Below are 19055 nucleotides of genomic sequence, written 5' to 3' on the forward strand. Positions count from 1 at the left end.
CTGGAACCATTTTGCATCATGTTTTGACTGCTCAAGCACATACTGTACACTCAGAAATTGGTCCACCAAAAGAGCACACATTGTGTGCAGAACAGAAATGTACACTTTGCAACACAACATTTCACAATTATGTAAAATGTGGGGAACAGGAGAGACTCAGATTGTTAATTGAAACCAAGGGGCAGAATAGTAAACTGTGGTTGGACCAGAGAAAAATAAGAATAACCAGTAGTGAGGCATCTGAGGTACCAAAAAAAGTAGACCCAACAAACTGGGTAGAAAGAAAGCTTAACACAAACTTTTCTGGAAATGAGGTTACTAGGTACGGTCAACAAGCTGAGCCTTTGGCTAGACAGTGTTTTGAGGAGACAACAGGGCTTACAGTGGAGACTACAGGCCTATTTGTGCATGATCAAGAAAACTGGCTTGGTGCCAGTCTCGATGGAATAATTGACACTGATACTATTCTTGAGATTAAGTGTCCCACATCAAAAAAACTTGAGGCACATGGTGGCAGTCTATTAAAAATGATAGAATCAAACAAATATGATGTTAGAATGGTTGATGGCAAGTACACTCTGAGGGAAACAACATCTGGGTCAGGATAATACTATCAGGTCCAGGTGGCAATGCACTGTGCAAAAAAAAGAAATTGTAAGTTCATGGTGTGGGCCCCAAATGAACATGTGATCTTAGATGTACCCTACAACAAAGAGTGGACAATGAGCAAAATCTGCCACCTTAAGAGTGTGTACTTTCAGTATCTGCTGCCAGCAGTAGCAACAAGAATTGAACATGGGGTTATGAAAATTTGTGGGCTTAAGTAGTTAGCAATATGATTAATGAGCATATGACAAAAGGAGTAATACACACATCAAGAGTTAAGTATTTGTTCATTGTTTAAAACATTACATGTTAATTATCCACACTGCATTGCTATGGTAACTTACTACGCATCAAGAGTTTGACATTTCTTCACAATTTAAACATGTACAACCATCTATATTGTGGTTTGGTTGCTTTGTTGAACTTTTTGTTCAAATAAAAAGTAATATTTCGTATACTGTGACCTTCCTTCGCCTCAACATTAATAACCACATCACACACACTCACTCATACTTCAGGTGTTTCCTTTTTTTATTCAGTACTGTTACGGATTAACAGAGGCTGCAAATTACATAGCCCTGCACAAATACTTACAATCTCATCAACACTTTGCAACCTACCAGAGATAACATGACATAAAATCTTAAAACCTTTCAGTCTTCGAATTGCTCGCTCAATGTGAATTCTGACATTTGCTAAGCGACGTGTGGATGTTACCTCGTGTTCAGATAACTCCTTACGTCCACGTGTGAATGCAGGAAGAGCTAGACTTACACCTGGAGGCAAAATATCCTTGATGGTGAATCCACGATCTGCCAAGATCTCATCACCAGGGATCAGGTGATGAACAAAACCACTGTTCTTTGTGATAAAATTATCACTGGCCCTTCCACCAAAAAGTTTTGATACAAACATAACATATCCATTGGGGGCTATACAGTATAGGAGTTTGTATGTGTTATGATGTTTGTAATTGCTGTAAGTTTGTGATCTTTTTCTTAAGTTCTTTGGCCTTTGTACAAAGACCTCAGTGCAGTCAATGATGCATGTGGCTTTAGGATAATTTTTGTTAAATGTCTTAGGCCTGATTCTGTTCAGCGTATCCCTGGGCAACCAAACAATCACCTTTTCCCTCATAAACCTTGCAAGGATTGGTCTCCAAAATGTAAATATTTCAGATGCAGTGGTTCTACTCACTCCAAATCGTTTACCCAAGTCAGTGAACAATAAACCCAAACGGAGTCTCATTAAAACAAGCAAAAATTGTTCATGGACAGCCAATTTGGTATTAAGTGGTTGTGAGCAAAAAGTCAGAACGGCTCGCAAAAGTAGCCAGAAACTGTCAGCACATAAACCTGTATAAAATATAAAGTCTTTGTTATTTAAATTTTTCGCTGACACTGATGGCGTTGGATCAGTCTGAGTGCCACAGTCCTTCATCGGCTTGTTACCGCAGCTGAAACTGTAGTTGTGGTCCATGTGATCTGGCCACTGGATTCCAACATCACGTGTTTGCAGAGGCAAATTTTCCAAATTTCCAACATCCACATCTGTTTCCATTGGTTCAATAGCTGAGTTCAGGTGTAGTGGCTGAAGACATCTTTTTTTGGGTGGAGGTCTAGCTGGAGTTACCTAAAGAAAAAAAAAAGAGCTGTGCATTAGTAAAACATGAGAATGAAGCATATTTAAACTAACAATGTGATGCAATAACATGGCTCTGCCAAGAGACCTACTTACACGACAATCATAGCCCATGAACAACACAGGATATGGATTTTCTCTTGTGGGTTGTCCGTCAGGAAAATGTATCCCACACACCTTAGAGTGAAACATAAATATACATACATTGGTTGTTGTAAATACTTCTGAAATACTTTGCACATGCACAATTCCATTTTACCATCCTATTTATTAATCCTAGTTTAGTCTCCTGTTGTAATTGAAGAACTTTGTGGATTTTTTGTTTTTTTGCAAGAATGAAGATTTGTCTATTTAACATACTAGTTTAATTATTTAATAACACCAATCACAGAATAATCAAAAAAACAATTGGTTGAGTACATTTACCCATCATCTAGCAGATGTTTTTTTACCAAAAGAAAAGCAACAAGGACAAACAGTTAAGCCAATGCACAGAAATAAACTACAGTAACTTAATTACAGACCATACAAAGCAGTAAAAACAGAGCTTCAGTCTTGTAAAATCATATTTTCACTTGAAAACACTATGACATGAAAGCTTCAGCTGTGTTTTCGCCTGTGGCTAATAATGTTAGCATCTTAGCTAGCGCTGTTATGTCGTATGTTTACACCCTCTACGTGCAACATGTGGCATTAACAGATAGAACAATCAAAGCCAAACGTACCACAGTATTCTTGTTTGCTGTGAAGCCATCTCGGTTTATGTATTTCATCCACTTTTGACGCACATCTTGGTCCTCCGCTCGACCAGGAAATCCGTGTAATCCATAAGGCCGTAAACACGGGCAGTCTAGGTGCAGCAAAGGTTTGTGAATTTCACAAACCGTCTTATTCCAGGCCTGTATTTTTGCACTGCTGTTAAAGCAGCCGAAAACACAACATGTTCTTCCCGGCATCGTTGAGAAGAAAAAAAAATGGACAAACTTTTCGCATCCAAGCTTGCTTGTAAACTTACAGCGAACGTCTGCAACAGCCAATGCGGGAACAACAACAAGCTACTTCCTTAGCAGCAGAGCACCGCAGTAATGGCGGCGCTACTTTACTTCCGGGTTTCGCCGAATTTGTGTATAAATAAAGAATTGGCTCTCATGATTTCAGAGCTGACTCTTTCGAATCCCTACCAAGCAGCAGACATGACCATCACTGATTGTCATTGATACTCAACACTCCCAAAAGAAGGAGCTCAAAGTTGATCTTTGGTGTATCACATTCCCTCTTAAACATCACCTGTCACACCTGCACCACACCTCAGCAGTGTCTTACAGTGCAAATTCATGTCCTGCACAACTCAGTTGTACCTCTTTGCCACTCCAGACTCCTTCATACAAAACTATCTGTCACAGGTTTTCTATAAACACACAATGCAGCTCCTGGGCTCCCAGACTGTTATGGAGCAGAAAATGGCAAACTTCTGCAAGAATGAAGTGAGGAAAACAGTAAAAAAAGAGATAAAAAGTGGAAAAGCAGTTGCTCCTGACATCATAGTTATGGAGCTATGGAAGAATTTTAAAGAGGTGATGGTAGTTTTTGTGTTTAGCACAATCTTGGAGAGTGAGAGGATGCCTAAGTCTACCTTCTTAGAAGAAGGTAGACGTGCCGAGTTGTGGAAACTACAGAATAATAGAGCTGATGAGTCACTCTATGAAGTTATGACAAAGAGAAGTGGAAAGTAGGCAGAGGTCAGAAGTAAGCATTTGCGAGCAAGAGTATTGTTTCATGCCAAGATAAAGTCTCTAAAATGCTCTATTTGATTTGAGAATGCTGCTGAAGAAGTACAGAGAAGACCAGAAGAAGATGATGTGTGTCTTTGTAGATTCAAGGTCTATGACTTAGTGCTGAGAGAGGAGCTCTGCAGGTTTCAATGAAAACTGTCTGTAGAGCCACAGAGGTATGTTTGAGTGGTAGAGGACATGTGCAGCATGACGGCTGCAAAATAACTTAAACTAGTCTAAGGGGTTCAGTCACCATTTTTTGGTGCTAAAAATGCCACCATGTTGGAGCTAGATATCAGTAAGCAGTGATTGGTCCAAGTTAGTCTGTTTCTATAGCAACCACTCTCGCCAGTCAGGAGTGAGCTTGTTGGAAGTCCACACCACCACCACTTGAAAGCGGTCATGATGATCTGATTGATCATGATACAGTTCGGCAAAAGAAGTTACCAGGATTGTATTAATGTTGTGTAATTCTATTATTATACTTTTTATTGAGGTAAAAAAAAGTTATTATTTAATGTCCTGTTACCAGCTGTCTTTGACGAGATTGCTATTCAACATATTTCGTCACTGACAAAATAAAATGGCTGACTAAACATCATCGTAAGTAATGATGATATTTCTTTCTATTTTTGGTAAGAGTTTGTACCTGTGCCTTAGGCTAACCGGTCTGCGATTAATGGAGTCAACAAGCCATACACCCATACTCTGACCAAATATTCTCCCCATCTCTGCCACTCTGTGGTTTGAACATATGCCTCATTTCCTCCATCTCCTTTTGTCTTCTGGTTCTGTCTCCCTGCATCTCTTTTTGTCTTCATCTATAAGAAGAACGTTTATTCCCTTTGTCTTCAGAGTAATTTGCTTTAAAACATGAGTAGGGAAAGTGCAGTGGGGCACTTTTTTAAAGTAGCTAACATAATTTCAGATGTATTTTTTCATGCATATTGATTCTTATATTGCTTTTCTACATTGTTTTTATTTAGCTTTATCTTAATCATAAAAAAATAAAAATAACAAGAATATTCTTGGCTTTCCTTTCATGCATTGTTGTATGCCAACAACCTCCATCAAATCAGTGCTCCCCTTCAGTCTACATTTTGCCTTCATCCACCTCTCCTTCTGGCTTGCTGCTCAGTCTCTCTTTCATCCACACTTAAAACAACTGGTCTAGTTTTTCTTTGAGTCCCTTTCTTCTTCATTTCTCTACCAATCCAGTCTTCTTTGTACCAAACCTGTCTCTCATTCTCAGAGCCAGAAATTCCAAACGACTCTATCACCCAGCCCTCTCCTGGGGTCTAATTAATTTGCAGAAATCTCTATCAGCATTCCACTCCATTACCCATGATGTGGTGAGTAGCTTTTTTCTCCAAGCTCTCCAAGGGAATCAGGATGATTATGATCAGGATGTGATTTGTCATTTCTGCTGCGATGTGATCGTCCCTTTCCTCTGATAAAATGTTATAACAGTGGTTCTCACTCAGGTCAGAACAAATTGAACCATAACGCAGAAGTTCTGAGGCCTCCGAGTTCAGACGACGGAATCAGTGGGTTGGAGGTGAGTCTGTTGGGAGAGCAATAAACTTGTTGAGTCAGGAAAGAATGACAGTCGAGAGGAGATGAAGGAGGTGGATAACGAAACGGGGAGACAGGAAAAAACGGGCAAAGAAGGTGATGGTAGGGCTGAAAGAGAAAACGTTGAGGAGGTTAAGACTATAACAGTTACAAAGAAAAAGAAAAGTCAAAGCACACGTGCTTTATGGTTTGTTTATTCATCAAACATAATCGTATGACAGTCAGGCTGACAAAAAAATAGTCTCACTCCATCTTTCTGTGAAAAACCACCATTGGTGTGGAATGTATGCCTTGTTTCTTCATAGACGCATCGATGAGAAAGTATCTCTTGGTTATGTAACAGACAAAGTATTTTGTTAAGCTATTCTAGGCAGGTCTGATGCGACATTTACCGGGTATGTGTTGCTGAATGTTCTTAAACGTGCTTTAAGCCTGGTATTTCACACTGGACTGTTGCTACACAAGTCCATCTGCCCACAGTCGGGGGAGGTTTGGTGCAAAATGTTGAAGTGGTGCAAATCACACGAATCTTGCTCCAGGTTTCTTTCTCCCACAGCTCAATTATGATAAATGATAGAATTTGAGTCATATTTGGGCCAGTAGAGAAACCACAAATATTAGTTTGTTCTCCTTAGCTGCGTTTCCATTGACTCTGAAATTGCGCAGATTGGATATGCAATAATACATTTGCCTAATGGAAACAAGGCAATTTCGCAAAATGTTTTACGCTCAGAGGAGGTGGTTTTTAAAGCGCATCGAAATTAACATATTTAGTAATAAGACGCTGATGTCTTCTTTGATAGATGATGATGACCGCTAATGCCATGGCAGAAATTTGAATGGATCTGCTGTATATCAAAGTATTGTTCACATCCGTTGGCATGTTTTCGAATGAATTAACGCGTGAGTTAGTTTGTGTTTATTCACGTAATTGGATTGAATGAAAACAGTGTAATTGCAAAATTTTGCTTCTTTTGTGTGTGTTTTGAGCATATGCATAATGGAAATGCAGCTCATGATTAGATCATTTACAAAAGGTTGGAACTTTCATGAATTCCGCGACTTGCCCCATACCTCACTACCAAGTCTGAGTCCCTGATTGTCAACTGGTTTAACTTTCAAAGCGTGTTTAATTACTGTTTTTTTTTTGTATGTAGATCCTGAAAACCAACTTAAAAACGTGTCTAGCAATGCGTGAATGTTTGAGTTTTGAACACGGAAGGCTGAAACGAGCATTTATACATATTTACTAACACTTTTTATTGAAATTGGCCAAATAAATATAAGTTGTTGAGGGAGCCAGTGTGAACATAGCTTAAGCGACTGTGTTTCAGGCATTGAGACTCAGGGATTCCTCTGACCCCCTTCCACCCCTCTAAGAATTTTGACCCTAAAAACTATAAATTCTAAAGAACTGGATGATCTTTGGGTAAAAGCACAGAGCTTTGGGGGCCAAGAAAACACATTTTTACTAATCATTGCAAATGGATGTGATCCTTTTCTGTCAAGCTGCTCATAACCCTTGTGCTATCCTATGAGGTCCAGATGACCCGATCCTTACATTTACCTGTTATCCCTACCATGACACAGGTGGATAAAGGTGAAGAAGATTTTATGTAATCATGGACACCAGTGAAAATCACAAATCATTGAAGAAAAAAGGTTCAGTCTTGTGGGGTCTAGATGACCCCACTCCCAATGTCAAAGTGCCGTTTCCCCGGCCGGTTGGCTGCCTCGGTCCCGTCAAGGCCTGACCAGAGCTCTTCTAGGGCCGGCGTTTGGGGGTGGGGGCCTGTGCTTGCTCCGGGGGGGGGCCGGCGCTTTCTGGCTCCTCTCTCTCTGTGTGGGGGTGGTGGTGCTGGGCCTCGGGTGTCTGCGCCTCAGGGAGTGGGGCCCCGGGGCTGGGTGGGCCTGGCCCCCTTGCTGGGGGGGGGGGGGGGACAGCTGTTTGACCACCGGGGGACAGTCTATCATCTGTCCCCAACTTACCCCCTTCCTCATATAACCTCTCATAATAGGGTGAGGGGGTGGGGGGCTTAGCCTGCGATGAGCCTTGGGGGGGGGGGGGTTTACTAGGCAGTGGCCCCCCTCCTGTGGTTGCCGTATGGAGTGGGCCCCCCCTCTTTCGGTTTTATTTGCACCTTAGACATGTAGGGCCCTTGGTAGGGGGGGTGCTTGGACATCACTGCCAGCAAGCAGCGGATGTCCTCCTAGCACCCTACCCGCCAATTTTAACCGCACCTTAGACATTTAGGGCCCCTTGGTGGGGAGGGTGAGGGGACGTCACTGTGAGTAATCAGGAGATGTCCCCTTAGTGCCCTACCCGCCAATTTTAACAGCACCCCCCTTAGTACACACATGCCTCCCCCCTCAATATATACATCCCAACATAAACACACACACATGCACACACACACCCTTTCAAACAGACATACACGCACACACATTTTGCAAGGAAGGTGGGACTTGGGTCCGTCTGTCCCCTGCCTCTTCCCTGGTGGGGGGTACGGGCCCCTTTGCAGCGGCGGCCGTGTCCCCGGGGTGCCGGCTTCCTGGGCCCGGTGGTGCTCTCTCCGCGCGGTGGGGGGGTTAACATTACATCTGAGCCGGGGGTGTCTGGTCCCTGGGGGGTGGGTTCTGGTCCTTGCTCCTGAGTGCTGGGCCCCGCCAAATTTCCAACTGTGGCCGAGCCTGGTCTGGCCATATTTACAACACCCCTTGTGGGCCCTCTTTTTTCCTCGGGGTTCCCCCCTCCTGGGCGGGGGCGGCGGGCCCCTGCCTCGCTTCTCCCTGGACCAACCGTGGGCCGGGCGGGTGGCTGCCTGGAGTGCGGAGCGGGTCTCCCTTGGGGGGTCCTGGCTCGTACCTGGGGTTGGGGCGGGGGGATGCCCGGAACTCCTGGGTGGTGGTGGGGTGCTCGTTTGGGGCTGTGGGCGTCCTTCTCCGGTGGGGCCCTGCGTTGGGTTCTCCCGGCGCGGCGGGGGGGCTGCTCTCCTGGTTGGGCTGGGGCGGCGCTCTCTTTCCCTCCGTGCGTCCCTGGCCTCTGGCCCTGGGGGCCTTGCGGCGGCCCTGCTGGCCCTGGCCTGGGTGGCGGGCTTGGTCGCCCGGGCGGCGGTTGTTCCCTGCCGGTTCCCGTGTGGCGTTGGGGGGATTCCGGCTGCCGCTGCTGCTGCGGTGGGGGTCTTGGGGTGGGGATGGCTGGGCACTCTCCCTCCTTCTTTTCACGTTCCACCATCCATTTTAGAAGAACATAAACACTCACCTGAGCACTGGTGTTAGCTCACCTTTGCACTAACAGTTTGCATGACTGAATGACTGAAATATTTCACACTAGTTGGTTTTAAGGCATAAGTATGCGTGTGAACACTATCTGTTTTGTGTACATGTCGACAGGTGGACATTTTTGCAGCTAGCAGGTGTGTTTATAACATTTGAGTGTGTGTGTGGACAGGCTCCGCCCCTTTTTCTTTTTTTTTCTACATTTGAACCTTACCATAATGATTAACAACCAGTAAACTTGTTGCTTTATGCTGCTTCATGGTCTTATCCCCCTTCCCCTCCTATTATCACCCCCTACCCCCCCTCTCTTTAACGTCCCTCTCTCTTCTTCCCCTCTTTCCTTTTCCGTCCGGTCCAACACCAAAGATTTTCAGACATGATTGAAATTAATAAAGTTTGGCCTCAATTACAAAAGGGGTTTATTCAGACATACCTTTGGTTTGTCTGAAGATTAATAACCCCTCTTGTTAAAGTAAAATATGTCCAACACAAGAGGCCCTCAGCTCTCATATGTCTGCCCAGCTGTTGGACAGGACAAGTTAAAAAGAAAAAAAAAAAAAGTGCCTAGGACAGCACCAGGGTAAATATGAAGGGGTCACTTTAAAACTCACATTTCTTTTGATACGTGCTGTTGTTTTATAAGATAGAATTATTAACAAAGTTAATTGGATCAAATTTCAGGCTATCAGCTTGTCTGAATTCAAGAGAAAAATGGGTCATGGATTATGGTCAACTCATTCAGTCATTGAAATTACAGCTATGGGAACCAAAATGATTTAATCTGCCATGATGAGCTGTTGTCTCCACGCAACAAAATGCCTTTCAGGCCCTCAACACTCACTTGTTTCTGTGTGGAAAAATATATTGACCTCTTGTTTGAAGAAAAGAGTAGGATAAATGAAAGAAGTCATTTGCCACCCTTGAGGCATTATTATGCAGTCAACACATTTTGTTCAGACATAGTGTGTCACAAAGATGCTGGGTTGTCCACTAATAAATGCTGTCACACTTATTTCTAGGATTTTTTGTTATTATTACTGATCATAGAAAGCCATGACTGGTTTCTGATGACACTGAAGAGATTTGAACATAAAAAAATGGTTCTGTTATCAATATAATTCCATTGTTATGTTATGCTACGCTAAGGCAGGACTTCCAATGAAAAGTCTATGTCAATGCGTATATCCATGGTTTGGGCTCCTGCGTTCAAGATTCTCACGGTTGTGCATTGATGAACAAGTGTTTAAGTCCGTTTTTGGGCTCTCTACATAGAAAAAGCACAGCCATTGAACACATGTTGAAAGACGCAAGTCTTTGATATGTCAGAAAGGAGCTGTGAAACTAAAAACCTGAAGCAAGATTTGTGAGTACAGGCGCTAGTAGCAACAGTCCGATTTGAACAAAGTTTGCTAAAAGCGCGTTCTAAAACCTGCAGAATACGTATTAAATGCCTGGTGTGTATGTGTGTAACTGATGCATTAAAACACATAAATATTACAAATTCCAGTTGGCTCATCCGTGCTCCTGTACCTGGCCGTGTACCTAGTCTCTGGTACACTCGCGCCTCCAGCCGTCCCCCCAACTCCATCTGGATGAAGCTCGTCTGCTGGACTTTAAATGTGTAGTTGTAGCGTTAGATAAGTTAATTCTTCTCTATGAGTTTTGGTAAATTATCTGTCCGTCCTGGGGGAGGATCCCTCCTTCATGTGGGCACCCTGAAGTTTCTTTGTTTTTTCCGGAATCCGTTTTTTTTAGGAGTTTTTCCTTACCGCGAAGGGGGGTCAAAGGGCAGGGATGTCCAGTTTAGTTTAGTCTGTTTAATTAAAATTTAGTGTTATCCTATTGAATTCTATGTATTCATGATCCTTTCGATTTTATATTTTACTTTTTCAGTTACCGATACGAAGCCCATCGAGACGAATGTTGTTGTAAATTTGGGCTCTACAAATAAAATTCATTTGAATTGAAAAATAATAATTTTTGTATTGCCTGGATTCAAGCTAGTGTCCAATATTGAGCATATTTTATTCTCAACTTTCTTTTAAAATTATTTTTGTTTATTGGTTTATTTCAAGCAATTAAAATCAAAAGAAGACATACAAATGCATAGATATTTAAAATCTAAGATAATAATCAAACTAATTTGACTACATGATAAATACATAAATTAAAAATAAAAACTGTAAAATTTCAAGCAGGTTACCGATTCTTAATGCAAGTGGTTTATATTTGTTTGGCTTTTTATGATCAGACGATAACAATTTTACATCAACATAAAGGACCAGAAAGCAGCGGCTTGGTTTAGCATAACTCCAGCCATTTGCATTTTACATTTATTTTCTTTGTTTTATTTTGACAAAACGTTTTAGTTTTGTCCTTTTGTCTGTCGATCTCAAATCCAGAATCATCCCATTTCAAATTAAAATGACCTTTAGGTTAAACAAAGCAATTTAAATATTCAGATTTATGTTTAAGTGTTGAGTTTTTCCATGAAAGTTTGTTTTTTAATGCAAAATTCAGATCCTGTACATGTTCAACAACTTCATATTGGATAAACCACTTCTCAACGGTGTTGCAAGATCGGTGATCAATGTCAGTCAGGAAATGGGCTGCACAGTGGTGAAGTGTTTAGCATTCTTATCTCACACTGAGAAGATTCAAATCTCTGTTGGGTCCTTTCTGTGGGGAGTTTGCATGTTCTTCCCATGCATGTTCTTGTTGTTCATACTTGATTTAATCCAGGAACACCAGTCCAAAACATGCTTCACAAGTTAAGTTAATTGATTATTCTAATTTTTTCCCTTTAAATGTTAATGTGTATCATTTCATGGAAAATCATAAACTATCATGCCCAGCAATGACTAAAAGTGTATAAACTCACAGAAATGCGGGCATGGTTCTTAGCCTGCAGATCAACCACAGAGTTTGGGGGAACCCAGTGACCAACAGTTTCATATTAATCAATAATCCTTTTAGCTCTGTGTTCAACTTTGTTTTGTTCTAAAATTAGGGAGATTTTATTTAAAAGACAGAAAAACAGTTCTTCGTCGATAAGGTTGGACCCTGAAATGAAATGAAATGAAATGAAGTAATTGAAAGTAATCATTTCATTGAGTGCATTTTTACAAGCTAAAGAACTGTTGACCCTTGATGTTCACCTTCAGTCACCTACATTCACACTCTGTGACTTTGGTGTTTGTATCAGCTTTTGCCAGCATTCATCTCTCTCAGCAGGTTTGATACATCCGTTGTTGATATATCACACAGCCTCTCCACAGACTCTCCAAACTGTTTGATCACATTAGGGATGTATATGCTTGAAACTATAGCCTCTTCAGCACAAAGCAATCTAATGGAGTGGTTTCATGTTTATAAAGCCAGTGGATTTGGGTTGCATTTATTGCCTTGTGTTTTAAGAATGGCAAAAAAAGAGGAAATAAACTACCTTAGGTTTATTAGGGATGTTGCTTTTTTGCCAAAGTGATTTTAAATACTGCATATTAGGCAACAATGGGCTGTGTCATCCTCCGGTTCAATGATGTCCTGGGCAAAAAAACAAACAAAATAAATAAACACCCCGAAGGTTTGTGTGGAATTCTTGTGATTTTATTCTACAGCAGGTAACCAGCAGAGACTTCAAAACCAGCTCTAAAACACAGGCCCCTCCCCGGGCAAGGCTGTTCTACTTTGACTTAATGAGTTAACTTTGGTCAGGCATTACAAAAGCCTACCAAAACCAGAGTTTGGGTCCTTTGACCCAGGAAGTAAAACTGAAAAGGTAAGCAGACACATGCCAGCAAAAAAAAAAACATAACACGCCCAAACAAACCACCCAACAAATTAAAGGAGCTGGCAACTGTGTGTATGTCATGTATTATCAGGGCTCAGATGTTTCAGTAGTTGAATGTTTGCACCAGTGATGGGTAGATGAGGCCTTGTGAATTGTTTTGGCACATTGCTCAAACTGTATTGATACTGTGTCGATACTGTGTCATTTATTACTGACCCCTGCTGTCCAAAAATGTCAATGCAGGCAACCAAGTATTGAGAGACGCCGCTGATATATTATATTTAATCTACAGTGATCCCTCGCTATAACGCGGTTTACTTTTCATGGTTTCGTTACTTCACGGATTTCCATCGCGCATTGTGTTCTGCATTCTGATTGGCTAAAAGTCACTCCGCTTCTTCTCTATCTGTGCGTCAATAATGTTGCAGTTTAATATGTACACGTACGTAGCTTACCAAATTTACATTAAGGACGTGCAAATTCTCTTGATGGTGGCATGTCGGTGTATAAGGATCTTTTTGCAAGAAGAAAAAAGAGCGACAACAACTGCCTATCACTATGTTCTTCTCCTGAACAAACACACCTGGACCACGGGCTTCAAAATAAGAAAACACTGCAGAGTGGAGTCAGTTTGCAGCGGCTCAGTCTGAAGAGCAGTGAAATACACTTGAGTCACTATTTGTCCGACCGTACTTTGTATTTTTTCATAATCATTTTAAATTTTCTCCCGTTTAATCCAATTACTCGGGTCGTGGTGGGCGGGGCTAATCTCCGCGATTTGAAGCATTCTGTTCACATTGATGATTAAAATTATTATTTGACAGTACAGAAGTTATTTGTTGAAAAAAACGTTTCTAAAGTACTTTTATTTATTAAACAAATGCTTGAGCCTGTAAAATGGTTTGTTCTTTCTTTTCAATGTATAATAGAGTATTTAATTGTATAATAATTGAAAAAAAAAGAGGTTTCTACTTCACGGATGTTGACTATCACCGGTTCTTTTTGGAATGTAACCCCCGCGAAAAACAAGGGTTTACTGTATACACAATATTTGTCATTGTAGTTCCTCATTCCTATGTAATGTAACCAAGAAGATCTGGTAATTTTTCATAATAAAATATCTTTCAAAATAAAAGATAGCTTAGACTCGTAATTAAACTAACTAAAAACCGGCAAATTGACGCGAAAACCGCCCGAACCAAATTTTCTCCGCAAAATCAAAATCAAACCCACCCAGTTGGGAAAACCGCATAATCTGGCAACACTGCTGATAGACACTCCTGTACGGCCTGGCGCGAGATTTACGTGTGTCACTTTATGAGCTCGACGCGTGAGCCGATGCGTCCGTGTTGCCAGACCCATCACTAGTTTGCACCCACCCAGCCAGCATTAGCTTGGTCCCTGAGCTTATGGTGTGTGGGTGTGTGTGTTCCTGTGTGTTTGTGTGTGTTCCTGTGTTAAGTTTGACAGGTGAAACTGCCACAGGTTCTATGATTGCTAAACAAATGGTTCCCCTTCTGTCAAACCCATGCAATCACCAACCGAACCCAAGAGACACATAGTCTATAATCTGATTTGTTGCATCATTACAAAGGAGACATTATGTTACTGATTTATTGATCATTTTACAAATCTGTCTGGATGCTAGAGCTGCAGTGCTTGAAAAAGTACAGAAAACACATTTTTGGACTGCCTTTTTTGTTCCTTTTGTGCACTCTCAATTAGTGTTTCAGCTGTTGAGAATGATGCTTTTTCTGATACTAAAATCTCAGTGAAGAGAGATGTAGATGATTTCCTCACTGAACCAGCCAGTCATTTTAACCCGCCTCTGTTCCAGCGATCAAACCCCTTCTTAATGCAGCGGAATAAGCCACCAACACTTTAGCAGATAGATTGAGGGCACCAGGAAACAAAGCTGCATGTTCAGGTTGGAGATGGCAATTTTTGTTGTATTATCAAAAAATTATCATCTTACTGTAACATTTTTTTTTTTTTTTTTGCTCAGCCATAAAAAACTTCTGAAAGACCCACTCTGATCCTCTTTTGATCATTTGTGAAATTGTCTCCAAAAATCTTTTTAATCATGAATGTGGTTTTTAGCTAAAAAAGACAAAAAAACCTGTGTTGTTTTCGAGGACATGGTTTCTGTAGAGCAGCGGGAGTTCATTAAAAAATTCGCCTGAGTTATGGGCGGATTTATTGCTGCGGAGCAAGCCCCTCCCCCACTTCCCATCAAACATTTGTTTACGTGCTCTCCCGCTACCCTGCAGCCCCTCACACTCCAAACCTAACATTTAACAGTGCAACAAAAAGTGCAGAAAAATTGAGCAAGTTTGAGCTCCAACAGGATCAAAAACAGCTGATACCCACCCACCCCTCTCTCATAAGGTGTCATAAGTGAAAAACAAAGCAATAAATGTACAAAGATGTCAAAGTTGGAAAGAAATCCCCTCCACAACATGACTGTAGTGCTCTTTTGAGCCACTGCAAGTTTTATACTTCCTGGTTTGCATTAAATTCTGGAAGCTGGAGGCTTGAATAGAATTACAATTAACATTACATATCGATCCATCCTCTGAAATTGTTGTCACTTTTAAAAATATCTTGTTTTGCCAAACAAAACGTATAAGCATGAAAGTGAAACTATCTTTGAACAAGCATACACAATCACATGAGCAGATGTGTCCACACATTTGCTTGACATGTAATCAATACAGTATGAGACAATGAGGGTCAATTTTGATCAAATTCCTTCTACCAGAGGATTATTATTATTTTTTGTTATCAGTTTGCTCTATGTTATTTTAGGCTCAGAAACAAAGAAAACCAATTGACTTTTTAACTATCTTTTCCTTCAGATAGTGATTTGGGAGACATGTGAGAAACAAATACTTAGCGTTTGAATGACCTTGTTGAATAGAAGCTTTTATTTGACAGGTTTCTAGTCAAGAAAAATGGATGCTGCCTGCTTTGTTGGGGGAGGGAAGACAGGAAGTGAGATGTTACCGGGATAAGATTGACAGGCACAACATCAGCCGAAATACACGATCATCTTCACTAAGTCATATGCTGTTATTTACCAATAATCTGTGTGACAAATTCCAAAAGTAAAATGAAAGTCGTTCCTTTATGGGCATTTTTTCTTTGTTTCTTTCACCTTTATTTAACCCGGGGGTCCCATTTAGATTTAAAACCTCTTTTTCATAAAATTGAATTTTTTAAGGGAGCCCAGGAAAAGAATCAACAAAAATACAACGAATGCCATACAATTAGAACAGAGTTAGTATGCTGATTGAATTGTATATAGATTCATTAGTTAGAACATATACAATTTAAAGACGCAGGCTCAAGTGCTCCCGATCTAATCTACAGTATGTTGTTTAAGAATTTTGAGTTAAACTGATAAAAGGAACACAGATGGAATGAGTTCCATATCTATCCCTTTATTTTATGGATTTCTTAAAGCTTATATTTTTAAGAAACATCCTCATGTATGAATGTATTCATGTTTGACATAATTTGTACATCCTTCGTCTGAAACTAGATACTATTCTACTTGTTTTTTATTCCAGACGTTGTTTTTCTTTTGCCAGTGGAGTTTGCCATTCTGATAAAACATCACAGTTTTAGTTTAAAACTTTGACCCATCTGAGAAATCACATGCTTAAGCTTGTTTTTTCATTTATTTATTTATTTTTTTTTTTTGTACCACAAATATTTGAAGACGGTTTCCTCTTGAATGACACTTGTGCCATACTAGTGAGTTTAAATACATAATAATCCATTTTACCGTTGTGCCTAGCAAATAATCTTTGCATTTACTTGTCCCCCAGCTCCCATTCTCTCAACCAGGCTGGACTTTTAGTTGCCCCCTCTCTGACTTGCTTTTATTAAATGGATGGAGCTTTTGGCAGCCGACTCTGTGGCTTGTTTTCCCAGGATGTAAATGATGCGTTGTCTGTTTAGCAGGATACAGAAAATGCAGACCTCTCATTACTGAGGAAAAGCACCTTAGCAGCACCGTGACTCAGTATCTGGTACCAAGAAGTTTTTATTCATGTCAGATTTCAAAACAAAGAGAATTTTCAAATACATTCTAAATAAAGTGTTTATATCGAGCAACAGAAACATTTTTGTTTGTGAGTAAAAACAGTCCCAATGCAGCTCCATTTAGTTAACAACTTTAGTTAACAACAACCACTATTGGAAACTTTTTTTTTCACAATTTAGTATAGGTATAAAACAAAACCTAAACTTGATTTCATTTTTATTTTTCCAACGTTGAATATCCAAAACACATCCGGTTAAATTAGATTAAATTACATAACTTTATTTATCCCACAATGGGGAAATTCACTCTGCGGCAGCAAAAAGGATATCAAAAATGACATTCAAATTAAATAAGTACAGCTGCAAAATTGACATATGATCCACTGGAAACATATGATCCACCTTTCTTTCTTTCTTTTTTTTTTTTTTTTTTTTTTTATAAATAAATTGGTAAGAAAGTAAACACCAAAAAAACAACAGTTAAGGAACGGTTGTTTTCATTGGTGTTTACTTTATTTTTTTATTATTTTAATTTACTATTTTATTATTTTATATTATGCATCCATGTTTCCCAATTGAGGTTGGATTAAGGGTAAAACATAATCTCAATCAAACCCTTAGAAAATATTGTCATGCAAAATAACTGTGCTCTAATTTAGGTTTATCTTTACTAGCTTTAGTGTTCTCCAGGTGCAAAATGTTAAAATAACTGAGATAACTTTAAGTCAATATAAAAGGTTGGATACTTCCCTCTGCTGTGGTTTCAGACTGGATAAAAACTAGATAAATTGTGTCTGATTCACTATTTTTAGGATTCAGTGATTACTTCTTTTGAAGTTGATTTCTGTTTTAGATGCATTTTCAAAGCCCCGGCCTTCTATTTTATCTGTCAAACACATTCTGGTAACTAACTGCTTTTGGCGCGAACACAATGGCTTCTTGGCAAGATTAGAGAGCCGAGATCTAACTGCAAAAAAAGGCAGACAAGAATTGAATGTTGATACATTAAACAGATGCAACATTGCAATAATAATAATGATACAATTCTGGGATATATGCTTGGCAAGGTTACTATGATTGCTCAAATTTTGGCCAGTTAATCTCTAAAAAATTAACATTGAAAGCCTGTCACAGTTTTATTTGAATCAAATCAAATCAAATCAAACTTTATTTATAAAATAGCGCTTCTCATGCACTTTGTGCAGCTCGAAGCGCTTTAACACTAAAAACAGTAAACACACAACATTACAATAAAAACCCCAACCCACCCTTCACCCTTCCCACTCCCCTCCATTAAACCACATGACCCATGGCTCCCACGTACAATGAAATATGACTATGTAACTGTAAAAGAATAAATAAATAAATAAATAAATAAATAAATAAATAAATAAATAAATAAATAAATAAACAAACAAACAAACAAACAAACAAACAAACAAACAAGTATGGCTTGGCTCTGCTGTGAGGAAACAGTATCTGGGAATCCTTTCATACCAGGAGCCAGCCTGGCCACCGGAACATCGCCACAGTGCCCACCCAGACCGGGACAACACCGGGGTCCCCCTCACAGCCAAAAGCTGTAAAATTAGACCCCAGCCGCCCCAGCAAGGGCAACAACTGCAGCAACAACCGCTGACCAAACCGGCATCCCTGGAGGAAAAGACCCCCTCAAGAAACACTGGGGCTAAAATCATAAGATGCTAAAATTAAAAACATAAAATTGAAAATAAGATGCGTAAAATTACAATAAATACATAAAATAGCCTATACTAAAACTAATAGAATAAATTAGCAGTTAAAATCAACTAAAAGCTAAATTAAAAAGGTGGGTCTTGAGCCTCTTCTTAAAAACCTCTACAGTCTCTGCGGCCCTGAGGCAAGAATACATATTAAAGGACGGCAATATAATTTACATTTTTATGTTTCAAGTATTTTTTTACTTTTTTTTTTAGTGTATTTTTAAATTGTATTAAGAGGTGCCAGGTACATGTTTTTAGAAAGGCCTGTAGCAACACAAGTACACTTTGACAGTTTTTCGTTTCTGTATTTAGTCTTTTTTTTCTGTGTAAAGTAAAATATTTTGTTTCTGTAAATAGCAATCTTAGGATTTAAAAAAAATGTGCTCAAATTAGTTTGTAGTTTTCAGCCGTCAAGCATTTATTTTCAGCTACAATATTTAAAAAATAAATGAATAAAAAATAGTCTGATGATGATTAAACAACAGTTTAATTTAATATAGAGTCAAGAAAAAATAGAGTATTGTTGTTCTATTTTAACAACCTATTTAAAAAAACAAATAAAAAAACACTTTTTGGAGCCACCAGCTGTGAATTTATGCT

At 39.8% G+C, this 19055-nt stretch overlaps 1 protein-coding gene across 1 annotated transcript; it reads right to left on the reverse strand.

Annotated features, from left to right (window-relative positions):
* Positions 1-1038: 1038 nt before the first annotated feature.
* LOC105353692 lies at positions 1039-3347 on the reverse strand. The gene is made up of 3 exons (XM_023959343.1): positions 2973-3347; positions 2344-2424; positions 1039-2238 (listed from the first exon to the last, which is right to left on the reverse strand). The coding sequence occupies exons 1-3, from the start codon at positions 3201-3203 to the stop codon at positions 1138-1140; spliced, it is 1413 nt and encodes a 470-aa protein (XP_023815111.1). The 5' UTR covers positions 3204-3347; the 3' UTR covers positions 1039-1137.
* Positions 3348-19055: the final 15708 nt, after the last annotated feature.

The sequence above is a fragment of the Oryzias latipes genome, chromosome 10, assembly GCF_002234675.1.
Source record: "Oryzias latipes chromosome 10, ASM223467v1".
NCBI classification, from domain to species: domain Eukaryota; kingdom Metazoa; phylum Chordata; class Actinopteri; order Beloniformes; family Adrianichthyidae; genus Oryzias; species Oryzias latipes.

Bases quoted from the DNA above. Each gene is read 5' to 3' on its own strand.
- LOC105353692 (XM_023959343.1), bottom strand. From the start codon at position 3,203: ATGCCGGGAAGAACATGTTGTGTTTTCGGCTGCTTTAACAGCAGTGCA. The intron at 2,425-2,972 runs GTACGTTTGGCT...TTTCACTCTAAG, and splicing joins CAGCAAACAAGAATACTGTG to GTGTGTGGGATACATTTTCC. The intron at 2,239-2,343 runs GTAAGTAGGTCT...TTTTTTCTTTAG, and splicing joins TCATGGGCTATGATTGTCGT to GTAACTCCAGCTAGACCTCC.